This window comes from Triticum urartu, chromosome 7A (assembly GCF_056163025.1).
Source record: "Triticum urartu cultivar PI428250 chromosome 7A, HENAU_Tu73, whole genome shotgun sequence".
NCBI classification, from domain to species: Eukaryota; Viridiplantae; Streptophyta; class Magnoliopsida; order Poales; family Poaceae; genus Triticum; species Triticum urartu.
In genome coordinates this window covers 96,594,936-96,609,909 of record NC_141879.1, presented here as the reverse complement: position 1 = coordinate 96,609,909, position 14,974 = coordinate 96,594,936, and the positions used below count along the sequence as shown (strand labels likewise).

General features: G+C 44.7%; 1 protein-coding gene across 4 annotated transcripts; it reads right to left on the bottom strand.

The window, feature by feature from the left end:
* Positions 1-4,056: 4,056 nt before the first annotated feature.
* On the bottom strand, positions 4,057-14,766 carry LOC125523115 (ABC transporter C family member 10-like). Of its 4 annotated transcripts, XM_087531836.1 has the most exons (11): positions 9,749-9,978; positions 9,277-9,597; positions 9,114-9,200; positions 8,390-8,989; positions 8,118-8,282; positions 7,659-7,953; positions 6,658-6,872; positions 6,278-6,583; positions 5,498-5,561; positions 4,870-5,109; positions 4,058-4,697 (listed from the first exon to the last, which is right to left on the bottom strand). In XM_087531836.1, the coding sequence occupies exons 1-11, from the start codon at positions 9,794-9,796 to the stop codon at positions 4,588-4,590; spliced, it is 2,451 nt and encodes an 816-aa protein (XP_087387962.1). In that variant the 5' UTR covers positions 9,797-9,978; the 3' UTR covers positions 4,058-4,587. The 4 variants fall into 4 exon arrangements, 3 of the variants coding, with proteins under 3 accessions (XP_087387961.1, XP_087387962.1, XP_087387963.1); XM_087531835.1 differs by lacking the exon at positions 9,749-9,978 and having other exon boundaries at positions 4,057-4,697; XM_087531837.1 differs by lacking the exon at positions 9,749-9,978 and having other exon boundaries at positions 9,091-9,200; positions 9,277-9,340.
* Between the last annotated feature and the right edge of the window lie 208 nt (positions 14,767-14,974).

The window sequence follows — 14,974 nt, the reverse complement described above, 5'->3', positions numbered from 1 at the left end:
GGTGTTGGGCTGCAACACACACGAGGCCTTTTTGGTCCCCTCGGTTAACCGTTGGAGTATCAAACGAAGTCTAAACGATACGAAACTTGACAGGCGATCTACTGGTAGTAAACCAAGGCCGCATGACAAGTCTCGGTCCAATCCGGAAATGTTTAACCCCCCCCCCCCCCACACACACACAAAGAGGTAGAAAGGAACACCGGGTGACATAGGAGCGCCGGATTGCAAAACGGACAACGGGAAAAATGCTCGGATGCAAGAGACGAACATGTATGCAAATGAAAAGCACATGATGACATGATATGCAATGCATGACACGCAAGCAATGACAAGGCAACAACAGCGAATAACTGGATGACACTTGGCACATCGGTCTCGGGGCGTTACACGGATGGACCCGGAAGGATTTCAAGAATTTCAGAAAGGTATGACATGTCTAAAAAAGTTTCAGATCTATATATGAAAAGCTTTGCAAGGTTCCAAAAACTTCCGAAAATTCTGAGATTTTATTTGTGTAATAAGTCCTTATTGGGCCTACCCAAGTGGACAAGCCCTAGTGGGTCGCCCCGAATATATGATAGAGGTGGCCAAATTGGACAAGCCCTAGTGGGTGTTTGATGATTTGTTTGAAAGCAAGAGCAGTCACAAGAAAGTAAATAGTACTTTCTCTGTCTCAAAATATAAAAACGTTTTTAATACTACATTAGTGTAAAAAACATTTTTATATTATAGCACGGAGGGAGTAACAAAAATTGCAAAATGTGCAGCAAATTGCTCAATCTCGTTGAGTTGAGGCCAAACGGGCCCATGACCCCTACAAAAGCTACAAAAGTGAAAACAAAAATTTACTACCATGCGTTCTATAGTTGCTCAGGGCCAGCCCATTTGCCGATGGAGAGATTCAGAAAGCAGTCCGTCCGCCTCCGGCCTCCGCGTCGGCCGCCGGCGACGTGATAGCTTATCCCGAGCTCTGACCAGCAGTCACTTCTGACCTCCTCATCGGAACCTCCTTCCCCTTCCAACCACGCGGCACGCCCACGGCTCGCCGTCCCAGTCCGCCAACACCGGCAGCCCGCACGCCGGCGCCCGAGGCTCCTCTGGCTTCTCCGCGCTTGGAACCGCGTCGACCGCACATGGCTCGTCCATGCCGGCAGTGCACGCCGAGACGCCGCTCCCTCGTCGGCTCGTCGGTCACTCGCCCTGGACCCTTGGTTTTGGTTAGGTATGTTCAGTAACCACCTCCTATTTTTCTGATCAGTGCAAGTCCCGAGTTGTCCTTTTTTTCTGATTATTGCAAGCGCCCAAGATGATTTAGTACTAAAATTTCGATGTCGAACCCCAGTAGTGTACACCCATTGGTTAATTGTTGAAATTTGGATGCTTTATGCAATTTTATTTATTTAGGAAGCAATGGGGAAACAGCAGAGTCGATGCAGTCATTGGCGGAAATTGGTAAATCTCCATCAGCTCCTGATGGTCTAGCATTGGTGGTCGTTATGTGTAGTATTTTCTGGAGTACCAAAATTTACTTACAATGCCCAGGTATGTGTGAACCTGTCAGATCTGTTTTATTTGGATGTGTCCATCTAGATGATGCAGAGGCAGGGGCCTTCCCTCCCTTTTCTATTTTTTTGTGTGTTCTAATATAGTGATATGGTCAATTGTGTGAACTGATGACAAGTTCAATTGGTCATTTAATTATCCCTTTCTATTCTACTCCCTCCGTTCCTAAATACTTGTCTTTCTAGGCATTTCAACAAGTGACTACATACGGAGCAAAATGAGTGAATCTACACTCTAAAATACGTCTACATACATCCGTATGTAGTAGTTATTTGAAATGTCTAGAAAGACAAGTATTTAGGAACGGAGGGAGTACGACTTAGTAGTATCCTTTTTCAATTTTCATGCATATTGTGTGTCTGATATGGAGTTGACCTACAAGTTCATGACCATTGTAATCCTCTCAACAATAAAGACATATATGTAGGACGTAGGGCTATTACTCATCCGTGGATCTGAACCTAGGTAAAACTACCATGTCACCTTCATCGCCGTTGAGATCCCTTTGGGCACCATCTGTCACTCTACATTCCTCGACTCCATGTAGATCATAAAATCGGCTGTTCATTAATCGTTGACAGTTTTTAACAGCAAAAGATTTTCCGATTCCTTGTAGGTTATCCACCTGACTATTGGATCCGTACGTGGTTCTTATTTTAGTGTGTGGACGCATGACATTCCCAGATATCTAGGTGTAGCCAAATCTATCTTCAACCTATTTTGATTATGGTCTACCAGTAGGACCATTGATGCATAAGTGCGTCATGTTATCCCTACTGAGGCTATCTTAGGGCATCTCCAGCCGTTGGCCTCCCAGGAGGGGCAAAAAATCGCCCCCTGGGGACGCACCGGCGCTAAACCGCGCACTGGGGCGTGATGCCCCCCAGTCGCGGCATCCACGTTTTTTTAAAAAAGTTAAATACAGCGCAAACACGACTCAAATTTAACGCAAACATCGACGAGTTCGTTCAAATTTAAACATAATTTACAAAAAAGGGAAAAACTACCGCGGGCTACCCCGCCGTCTCCCTCGCCGCCCGCCCACGCGGTTCTACATGCCGAGGAGGCGGTAGAACCGCGTGTCGTCGTCGTCGTCGCCCCGGCCGACGCCTCCGCTGTCCCTGCTGCATCCCTTCCCCGGTTGGCGCGGCGGGTTGGACGGTCCGGAGGCGGCGTCGTCGTCGTCGCTGTCGAGAACCACGACGCCGTGCTCGTCCTCGCGCCCACGCTTGCGGGCGGCGATCTCCTCCAGGGCTCGGCGCTGCCGGACCATCTCGTCGCGGAGGTAGTTGTCCCGCACCCACCGCAGGGCGTCCTCGTCGGAGAAGCCACGCCGGGCTATCTCCTCGTACTCCGCGGGGAGGCCGGGCTCCGGCTTGGGCTCGACGAGGACGAAGCGGCCGGTGGGGGAGGCGTTGTCGCCGATGCGGACGCCGGAGCTGCGGTTGCGCGCGCTGACAGGCGTGCCCTGGGGCTCCGGCTTGACGGTGCGGAGGTGGAGGCAGTGGGACCCCCCGGTCTCCATGCGCCTCGGGGTCCAGGAGCTTCCCCGGCGGCGTGTGAAGGACGGGGGAGCGGGGTACTCGAGGCGCGGCGTGTTGCCGCCCTCGATGTACTCGAGGACGGCCTCCAACGTGCGCCCGGGCACGCCCCACCACTGACGCCAGCCGACGGCGTTGAGCCTGCCGGAGGGCTCGACGCCGTTGGTGGCCTCGAGCTGCTCGGCGTGACGGCGGCGGAAGTAGGGCTCCCAGAGCGGGCTATCGGGGACGTACCGTGGCCCCTCCCTCGCCGCACGCGGCAGGGACGAGCGGATGCGTGCGATCTCCGCACGCCGCGCCGCGCAGGTGGTATCGGGGGCACCGGCACGTCGCCGGCGCTGATCCTCCACGTCCCGGGTACCCGCATGTCCGGTGGGACCGGGTACTCGGCCTCGAAAAGGAGGCGAGCCTCGCTCTCGTGAAGATGGCGGCAGCCGAAGCCGTTCGCCGCCGCGCCGTCGCCTGGGAAGCGCTCGGCCATGGGTGCTGGAGACGGCGAGAGAGAGGAGAGGGAGGAACGACGACGGCGAGAGAGAGGAGAGGGAGGAACGATGACGGCGAGAGAGTACGAGTCGCTGAGTGCGCTGGGGCGCGTCTTATATAGGCTGAGGCACCGCCCGTGCGCGAGCCGCCGTGAGTACGCGTGGCGGGCGAGGGAGGGCGAGGGACGCGCGTCATCCGGCCTTCACTGCGCCGCCCGTGAGGCATCAATGGCGCAGGTTGACCTGCGCGGCAGCGCGACAGCTTTGGCATTGATTCGCCGCGGGAAACGAGGCGATGAGGACGACGAAGGGGCGAGAAGAGGGTAGAGTCGCTGACGCGGCGGGCCCGCGGCTGTTTCGCGCCAAAACAGTTCGCCCCGGTGCCCCCGGGCGCCCCCAGCGCGCCGGGTTCGGCCTGGGTCCGCCAGCGCTGTTTTCGGCCCAAGCCGGCGAAAATCGGGCTCCTGGGACGTGATTGGGTCGGTTTTTCGGCGCCGGCGCAAAAAAAACGCCTGGGGAGGCCTTCCTGGGGCGCGGCTGAAGATGCCCTTAGCCCCGACTGACATGTTTATTTTATTTTCTATAAGACTTGACGCTTCATAATAAAAGATGGTTGCGTGCGCCAATCAATGAACATATTATGAGCTCTCATTTAGCCTTGCTAATCAGTACGGTCAGCAGGGTCCCTCCTGCTTAGCCTTTTATACTGTATCTGACTTCTGGAGCAAGGAAATCTCCGGGGATTTACTCTCTTCAACTTCATCAGTTAACTATGACAGCTCACAGTGTATTGCACAGAATTTCCGGTAGCAATAAATAGCAAAAGAAACTTCGAAATAATACAGATGGTACTGTTTTTCCTAGGGTACCAAATTGATGAACTCCTCCGAGGAATATAGCTTCACGTCGTATCTCTTTTGGAAAGCGTAGAATAAAAGCTGATTTATTTTCTCTCTCTTGGAAAGCTGCAGCAAGTAAACAATCAAAATCGACAGTCTCTTCTAAATATTTGTGTTTGATGTGTGTGACCGATACTCCTTGACCAGCTCACGAAAGAGAGATCCTTCAGTCTCCATGAGCTTTACAGGTTTGTCATACTCTGCTACTCTCCCTGAAGTGTTCGTACACACATCATTAGTACGGGAAAGATCTACAATATACTCTGTATGTGGTATCAACTATAATTCATAAATTCCATATAAATTGGTGTTGTCAATAAGACGATGGGTTGAACTATAAGAAACAACTATACTTCTAATAAGTTGCCGGTAAGAGAAACATACCATCTCTCAATGCAAGTATCATATCACAGTCCATAACTGTTGGTATACGGTGTGCAACTGTAATAACGGTGCAATATTTGAACTCTGTTCGGATCGTTTTCTGAAGGACAACATCTGTTGCGTTGTCTATAGAGGCCGTCGCTTCATCAAGAACTAAGATGCGGCATCTTCTCAAAAGTGCGCGTCCCAGACAGAAGAGCTGCCTTTGGCCCATGCTCCAGTTCGACCCGCCTTCCACAACTATTATGATAGGATCTTGATCAATACCATGAATAAGATAGTTCCAAACATCACGCTGGCGAAAGGATATATAACTATGTCCATAGGCAGGTCTGGGCACAATTTCTAGAGACACCACATTCAACACATACACATTGAACATGATTTTGTTTTTGCTAAGAGCCCGTTGGTGTATTTGAAGTACTAGCCTGCACGCCCATGATACTCCTCCTTTGGTGAAGAATACTCTAGGAGGACCACTAACAATTTAACATATTTAGTAGCAGATGCATTTTCACACCTATTTGAATTTCTGGAATGATTAGAGCGGAGTTTTCTGTTTGCCCAGTCTATTAGCTTCAAAAGAGGAACTCCGTAAACCAATTATAGATGAAGAGCAGTTTCATACCAAGTGAATCCAATCCATGTCCCTTCTCTCGGACAGCTTCAAGAAGTTGACATTTGCCAAGAACCTGCACCGTAATAACAAATGGAGTGACCACTTTAGTGGTTCCTTTTGAAACGTACATCGTGCCATAAAATGAGAAAGGAGGCCCTAAGCCTAGCTCAGTTGGTGGAAGGTGTGGCTTCACACTCCTACCATGCCATCACTCATGTTTGAGTTCTCAACCCAACTTTCGGTGCTTATTTCTTCGATGAATGAAAAGTTGTCAAGTAATTCCTAGGCAATCTGGTTTTTATATGAGAAAGGCAACTTGTCATCTGAGATTCCCCTAATTGGCTAACTTGGTTTATTCGCCCTACTTTGGTAATCTGCTGAACTTTCTGAATTTGTTAGGTACTCACTCCGTCCCATAATAATGTGCACATTGGTTTTCGTGAAAGTCAAGCTTCACAAACTTTGACCACACAATACCTAATATATACCAGATGAAAATAAATTTCGTGATGAATCCAATGGCATTGATTTGGTATTTTACATGTTGATAAATTTTTGTATAAACTTGGTCAAAGCTTACAAATTTTGACTTAAAAAAATTCGAATGTGCACTATATTTTCGGACAGAATGTCAAAGTAACTAAGTTGAATTGACACGGTACTAAAGATGACTGTCACATGATTAAACATTATAGCAGGTTGTTTTGATCTAATACCTTTTCATCATAATATTATCTGATCATTGGGTAAAATGAGAAAAATCAACATAGATAGCAGGGTAAATCTTACCTCCCATATTTGCTGATCTGAGAATTGTCCAAGAGGATCTAGATTGTATCTTACTGTACCATGAAAAAGTGTTGGATCTTGTGGAATGATACCCAAACGCGAACGCAGGTCATGTAACCCTATCGTACCGATGTCCATAGAGTCTATAATTATTTTCCCTTCATCAGGTTCAATAAGACGAAACAATGTACCAATTAACGTTGTCTTGCCACTTCCTGTCCGACCAACTATACCAATCTTATCTCCAGCTTGGAACTTGCAAGTGATTCCATGTAGTACAAGGGGAGTATCTTTCCTATACCTGATCTGTTGAATGAAAATTAATCGCTTAAATTTGTTAGTACTGTTAGGTGTACATGTAATTATTTATATTTGATTACCTTCAAATCTCTAAGTTCCACATAGCCATCTTGGGGCCAATCTTGCAATGGCCGATTTTCTTCAATAACTTTCGTTGCTTCACTTTGTATGTCCATGTACTGGTTCACCCGTTCCACTGATATTATCTGATTCGCAAGGTTGCATTGGTTTTGAATAGAGCAAACAAAAGACACATTTAGCGAAAGACCATAGGACAATACCATTCCCACAAAACCTGTGCATGTACGAAAGCAATGAATTAATTCTACTATTTGTAATGGTGCCATTCATAAACGGTATAGCATCAAATACTTATTTAGTTGACTCCGGCACATAAGCATTAGGACTTAAAATACATTTTCATAAAAGATGAAAACGCATCCATAAAATCACCAGAGCAAGTGGTAGCTTGAGAAACGCATGGTGTTTTTTATTCACCATGTTCTGCCTGGACATTACTACCTCTCGTAAACACAAGACATTCTAAAAAGTGTTCATTTAAACATTTCTAACTTCACTAGCAAGTAAAGCTTTTCTAACTTTGAGTACTATCATATTCTTTATCAATATTTTTTTCATAATATTTTTTTTCTACTCCCTCCGTTCCGAAATATAAGTCTTTTTAGACATTTCAAAAGGACTACAATATACGGATGTATGTAGACATATTTTAGAGTGTAGATTCACTCATTTTGCTCCGTATGTAGTCACCTATTGGAATCTCTAGAAAGACTAATATTTTGGAACGGAGGGAGTAGTTCTCTACAAACATGCACATAACAAAAGTAACAGTCAAATAAATTTGTTGGAGACCCATGTCATGTCCAAAATGTTATCTATTTAGGCGTGGAGGGAGTATAAGTATGCTGTCATGACAAAAGATATGAAAAGGTAGCAACATTTACATGGCAATGCATCTAACACTTATCGCAAATTAGTTGTAAGCACCGATGGCCTTAGAACAAGCTGGCTACTCAATTTTGTCCAATTGAAGCAGCATGGTGTTCATACAGTTTCTTACCAGGGCTAAAAGTTCCTTGAGGAAGAAGAGCCATGACAAAGGCAGAAAAAGAAAGCACGGAGGCGCTCATTATTTCCAGGCGTTGAATCAACCATTCAGTTGCGGCAAAATTACAGAAATATGGACAGGCATTCTTGTCAACAAGATCCAAATTTTTAGCAAAGAAACGATCTTCTTCCCCAAAGGCCCTTATTGTTATAGCCCCTGAAATCGATTCACCTAAGTGATTCACCAGAGCGGACTTGGTAGTACCATTGATCCGCATCAGCTCCTTGGCCGAGGCTAGATAGTACCTCTACATGACCAAACATAATAGGTTTCAGTTAATGATAATTTTGAATACAAAACTGTAGGCTCATTCACCCCAGACAAAAATAGCAGCAGAGAACATCAATTGGTAAATCTAATCAAATAATGACAGAAATGAGAGCCATAAAGTAACAAAGTCATACCAATTACCTGCAACCTAATTGCCAAAACTATCATTGGCACAGATACAAATAAAACTTCCCATGTAGCAACAGCCAATACCCCTAGATTGCTATATGCATTTAAGGTATCACCAAGGCTAAACACGAAGGCAAATGGAAGATCGAGGTCAATGATATTCAAATCTGAAGAGACCTGCATTAAAAGAAAAAAGAGAACAAGTTAATCCATCAGGAAAAAAATCTCTGGGTGTAAAACAGATTGTACTTTGTTGTATTTGCCATTTGTTTAAGAATTCTTACCCGGCTAAGAACCCTTCCTACAGGAGTAGAATCAAAAAAGGACATTGGTGCACGGAACAATGAATTGAGCAATTGGGAAAATAAGGATCTTGATGTCTGGATCCCAAGAACGACGACTACTAAAGATCTTGATAGCATGAACAACATTGTGCAAACTCCAATTATAATGTACACAGAAATTAACTTCAGCATACTAACATGAGGATTCTGGACATTAGCAGCCATCCATGAATTCTGTGATATTTGCCCAGCTACGAAAATTATGTGAAAAATAACACAAAAGGAGAAATACAGGAAGCCTTTGTTCTGGCACAGATAAAGCATATAAGGCTTAACACCTGAATCCCCCTTTTCTCTTTCCTCTTTCTTGATCAGTTGATCTGCCGGCGATGGCTTCATAGACTCTGTATATCCGCTTCCATGAATACCGTCTGTCTCCTTTATTGATACTTCCTTAGATCTTTGAGGTGGTATATTGTTATTAAGATCCGATGCACCAGTAGTATCTTTATGGGCTGTGACAAGGTTTTTAAATTCTTCACAATCTGCCAATAAATCTTGATAAGGTGCACACTGGATAACCTCTCCATCTGACATTAACTGCAAAAAATCATCGCAAATTTTAGACGAATCCACAAATAAATAAAGCTCATTACATACAAATATAAATTATACAGGCACAAATATCATCAAATGCTGACTTTTTCGAAGTGGATAGAGGTACCAAAATGGAGTCAAATGCAGGTAACAAATCCACTTGGTGGGTCACCAAGAGAACAGTCTTGTCTGATAGAGCACTCATGACATATTCCTGTTACAAAGAGCTTTGTAAAGAAGTTCACAACCAAATAGTAATACAATCTGCATCTGTTGAATATGATCCTTACATTGAATATACTTGTGGCTGTATGGGCATCAACAGCACTGAAAGGATCATCAAGAAGATAGATGTCTGCATTTTGGTATAGTGCACGAGCAAGCTGGACACGCTGCTTCTGACCACCACTAAGATTTACTCCTCTCTCCCCAATTTGGGTACAATCCCCATATGGCAACATTTCAAGGTCCTTGACCAATGAGCACCTCGCCAGTGTGTTGTTGTATCTTTCCCTGACCATCGACGATCCAAAGAGAATATTGTCTTGCACGGTTCCTGTTTGGATCCATGCATTCTGAGAAATATATGCTATTTTCCCAGAGATTTTGATCTGAAATGTTTATGCAAAGATCAAGAATTTGATGTTAGGATGTTATGAAAAAAATGATTAATGTACTTCATGTTGGAAATATTGCCAAGCCTAATTTTCATAACAACTTTGCAAACTTTCATCAAAAGATGATGTTAGTAAAGAAACATACCGTGCCTTCAATTTTGGGGACCTCTCCGAGTGCAGCAGACAAAAGCATTGACTTTCCTGAACCTACCTAGCCACAAATTGCTACCTTTTCTCCAGCTTTGACTATCAGATTTATATTCTTTAGGGTTGGTTTTGATGTACTTTCATCCCAAGAGAAGATACACGAATTCATCGCTATAGGGTAATCAATGCCAACATAGAATTTCTTCCTAACTTGCCTGTTTAGCTCAGGTGCATCAAGGAACTTTGATATCCGGGTGAAAGCAACCTTAGCTTGTATCACAACTGCAATTACATTGGGTATTGACCTAACTGGGTCTTGCACAAGACGTAGAGTTGTCACGAAGGTGAACACATTGCTAGCATCAAGAGGAATTTTCAGAAGATAGCATGTTAGAAAGGTCACTGCTGAAACCAGGACAGGTGATGCCCAGAACAGGAAGCTGTTGTACGCCCTACTAAGCTGGAATGCTGACAACCACTTGTACTCAACCTCCCTCAACCCCTCGATGATCTTCTTGAAGTGAGCTTCCCATGCATAAAGTTTCAAGACCTTCATGTGAACTAGTGACTCGGACATGGTCTTCAATCTCTCATCTTGTGCTTCCATAAGTTTACTCTGAAATCTGTGTTGCAGTTTGGCCAATGGAGCGTTGCAGAGTACGGTGATAATGATGGCAACCAATGACGAAACCATTGCAGCACCGACCGCATGGTACAGAATTGCCAGGGCAATGCAAAGCTGAACAATTGTTGTCCATGTTTGGTGGAACCAGTATGGGAATTCCCCAATCCGATAGGCATCGACGGTCACATAGTTCATAATTTCTCCAGTAGAGTGCTTCATTTTTGCTGCATTTGTTAGCCTCTGTTGTTTCTTGTAAATTGCTGCTGATAGGAGTGACCTCACCTGCAGTCCTAATCTCCTGGTGCGGAAATACCACTGTCTCTGTGAGAAGGATTCACAGCATTTGCAGACAAATATTACCACAGCAAGTACATATCCTTCATATTTAAAGGTGCATTTCCCAAGTGATACATTGATGAATTCCCTAAGAAGTATTGGGCCTGTGGATAAGGACAGAACCTTGAGCAAAGCAAAGAAACCCGAGACCAAGATGGCACGCTTGTGGCAAGAAACAATAGCCCAGAAGAATGATGGTGTGGGGTGCGACGGCGACTGCTTCTTGTCATTGAGCTTCTCCATGAACATCACATACAGGTTGCGCGCTCGATCTGTGGCGCCTAAAAGTGGCATGTCTTTGTCCTCAAGGGGCTTTTCATATCCCATCTTCATCAGAGGATTCAACCACCAAAATGTCATCTTGCTGAAAAAAGCAGCTTTAGCAAAGGGAGTTACCTGACTTTCAGAGTCAGCTACCTCACTGTCTGTCTCCGTGTGCAGGGGCTTGTATAAACCATTTCCACTTCCTCCATAACCCTCTTCATCATGGCTGTGCCGAATGCCATAAAGGAGGAGGAGAACTGCACCTGGTAGGGACAGAACATCTGAACAAGCCTTAATGGTGATCGTCTTCTCTGCAACAATATTAACAACCGAAGAACAACAGATGAATGCTGCGCAGATGGTCAGCAGGACCGGCCAAAATCTAACAAACGCTGCCCCAAGAAACAGAGGCCTGGTGCTGAAAGCGAAGCTGGCAAGGACCAGATTCAATCCTTGAGATAATGTTACAAGCCACCAATGTGGAAGGTAAACAACGGAAGCATCCTGATTGAATCCAGTCCCCAGCATCCACAGTCCTAGCCCGAGATAAACCAAACCCAGGCAGCCATTGAACACCACGGCGGAGAAGTGCAGCAGTGAGCTGAGCGAGACGAGCTGTCGCGCGGACACTCTGCTATTTGGAATTTTGACTAGCAACTGGAGCATGAGCACAAACACGAGCAGTGCGACGACACCGGTCGCCCCTAGGTGATTAATGCAGGTAGAGGAGTCGAATATTTCCTTTAAAGCACATGATGCCACATCTTGGTTGGAGCATATTGGTCTGCCACACAAGTCCATCACCCAAGAACCTGATGTGCAGTTGCAACAATAGTGAGATGAGATTATTCCCAGATTCCAGTTGTGCATGGTCAAAAGGTAACAATGATTATAGTTTAAGAAATGATTTAACATGAAGTTAATTTAGTTTTTAGCTATGTACTCTCTCCATATCACAAAATACAAATACATGTCGTTTTGGACGTGTTTTAAGTCAATTTAAAAACCTTGACTATATATATTGTCTGAGATTAAAAACTTGCAAATCAAATGTTCAGATTGATCTCGAAAAGTATATGTATGATATAATCAGTTTCTTGAGTTATATATACACCATAGTAAAAATTAGTGGTGAAAATTTAAATCTTGAAGACCGTGCTAGTATCCAAAACGACATGTATTTTTGTGACATGGAGGGAGTAACAAGAGAAAGTGAGGAGAGAATTTACTTGTGAGGGAACCCATATGTATTGCACTCCAGGCTGGATCGGGTCTCGTTGCAGCCCTGCGCCAATCATGAACAAGAAAATAGTTACTACCAGACAAAGCAGCGAAAATGTTGCATTCCACAGGTGTTTCAAAAAACAATCCTCTAAAACAATATTCACTGTCATCTCCATTTCTCTTGACTTATTTAGATCTTTTTAATGTGCCTCGATGTATGCACTGAAATATAATTGAAAAAAATCACGGAAAACAAATCGTAGTGGAGAAGACATGAATATTGTGACTTGTGTTTAACATTCAAAATCTTTCTATTTTAGGCACCAGATTTATTTGGTGAGGACACAAAAATATTCCTCTTGTGTGAAAATTGACATGAACACATACACCAACATGATGCTGGATTTTCTTTTCTTATTATTTTCCATATTTTTCATGAATGTTCGTACTGGAAGTTCTGTTGATGTGCAAAAATAGGAACTAAGTACATGTCCTCTTTTTAGTGATGACCACGTGGTTCACCACTGCGAAGTGAGATGGTAGCATTAGCGCCAAGAGAATAGAGAAGAGACTACTTTGTCCTAGACCAATTACTGTACACTAGACCTTTTACTATACACTGGGCACTACAAATCGCTATATTAACTTAGGTTAGACCCAATAGTATTAAGAATAAGAGCGGGCAGACCATGGTCCACGAACTTTTCTATCAATAAAGTAGAATGGAATACTAAAAACACTAGTCCTGAATCAACATTAGAGAGGCTAAATTCCATGAAATTACTCTGGGGTGACACAGAAATTCCAATGCCGGGAACGCAAAAGATGCAAAATCGAGGAACCCAAAAGGTGAAGAAGAAAGCAGTACTCGTCGGCTACGGACCTTCTTCACGATCCACGAACAAGAGGGAGATGATTTTCAGAGGGCCAGTGGAGAAGAAGAAAGCAGAAGTGTTTTTGTAGATGAAAAATCGATAGGAAAGGCAATACAACGATCCATCACCCGGTCCAACCAGCAGGGAAGAAGGGCTCCTCTCGAACAGAAGCCCCCCGGGTTCTGTTTCGAAGCTCGCGGAGACGAGGAGGAGACCAAGCACGACTCCCAAGAAGCAGGACCTTCTTTTTGTGGACTGTATATGAACAATGATGATGCCAGTGTTGTCTGTGTTGACCTCTCAAGCCGCAAGGAAGTGAGCAGTAGCTTTGGCATCCTCCTCGTCGCCACGAGCTTTCTGCATTGCTATGTGAGGGCATATGGGGTCGTCCCCACGCGGTGCGTGCTGCCGCAGATGCGCATGTGACCCGGTTGGTGGTGACCGGTGAGTGGACGACGTATCCCGCATCCGCATCGCTTCTCCTGTCGTCCGTCACCATGGGCTGGATGGCCCGAAACAGCTGCTAGTCACCTGGGAGTTGCTTCTTGGGGAGTAAGAAAACCCTTTGTTCTGTTAACTACTCGAGCATGAAGATTAGGTATTTTTTTAGGTTAGACGGCTAGCTACATCGATCTAAACATATAGAAATCATAGCCAACCTTAGAATTATGGAAACTGCATAATGAAATGTAATCTATGTTACCTCTAGTGTTCTTTGTACTGACTTGATAGTTGATGAATATATCGGAAGTTCTTTCCGTAAAATAAAATAAAAATGTCGCACAAAGTGTGCGGGCTACAAGGATATCTCACTCTTCTACTTACTGCCTGCCACCTGGGCATTGAAGGTAGCTACGAACCCCACACCTTGGCATTGGATTTTACTATTACTTTTTGCTATTTTTACATGACTGATACAGGCCCTCCATGAAGATGCCGCGCGCATCGGCCTCCCTGGTCACCAAAACCCTGCTGCTTGGCCCTCCTACAGTCCTACTTTGGTGTCAACTAGGCTTTCACGCTCTTCCTGCGCTGGCTCGTAAAATCCTCCTGGCTCTCTATTGATTCCCAGGCTTTTTTGCCTGCTCAGCGCATCCAAAAGACCAAAACATGTGGTTTTTCTGGGATCCTAAAGGTTACATGGCAGGCAGACATTAGTGCTTATCAAAGTTCTTGTCAAAGTTGTCAGCGTGGGGCATGAGCATGCAAAAATCTAAGAAGAACCGATGCCTGGTTGCCTGTACAAGAAGGAATGCATAAAAGCAAAGGAAAAAGAAAGAAAGGGACAAATGCAGCTATGGGCTAAGAAAGAATCCTTCATTAATTTCCTTTGGCAATGTGGGTCACCGCCCCCAACTTATACCAAAGCCACAACCTTCAGCTTGTTCTACAAGTGCTCAGGATAACTCTTATTTGTATACTTTTAATTTAATTCATCCTGCAGGCGATCCCATTGCTGTAACACGGTTCAATGCTATGCAATCCGGCGTGTTTGTATCTGGCAGCTTAGCGCCAAAGACTATGGCGTTGATCATGTGATCGTTGAGTTTTTCCAACGCCAAGGCGTGTGTTGCTGGCAGTCAACTTCAACAACGCTGAAGAAAAAGATCATACAGTACTTGGTTGTTGAGTAGGTTAGTAAAATACACCAGCTAATATGTGAGGTGATTTCCAGTGCAAATCGACCAAAGATTGTTTGAGAATGGATTCAGATCCATGGTGTTGATGGATGGCATAGTTCAAGACAACTTGGAAAAGTTTTTTGCATACTTTTAGTACTGGCATTATAAAATACACCATGGTAAGAGAAGTTTACATGCTCTTTGAATTTCCCTGTGTTCTAACTCTGCATTTTTTGCATGTGCAAATGAATCAATGAATGCATTTTGGTTTGTGTCAA

Coding starts and splice junctions, on each gene's coding strand:
- LOC125523115 (XM_087531836.1), bottom strand. CDS start 9,796: ATGCTTTTGTCTGCTGCACTCGGAGAGGTCCCCAAAATTGAAGGCACG. Junction 8,990..9,113: donor CTGCATTTGACTCCATTTTG/GTACCTCTATCC, acceptor GATTTTTTGCAG/TTAATGTCAGATGGAGAGGT. Junction 6,584..6,657: donor TGGAACTTAGAGATTTGAAG/GTAATCAAATAT, acceptor TTCATTCAACAG/ATCAGGTATAGGAAAGATAC.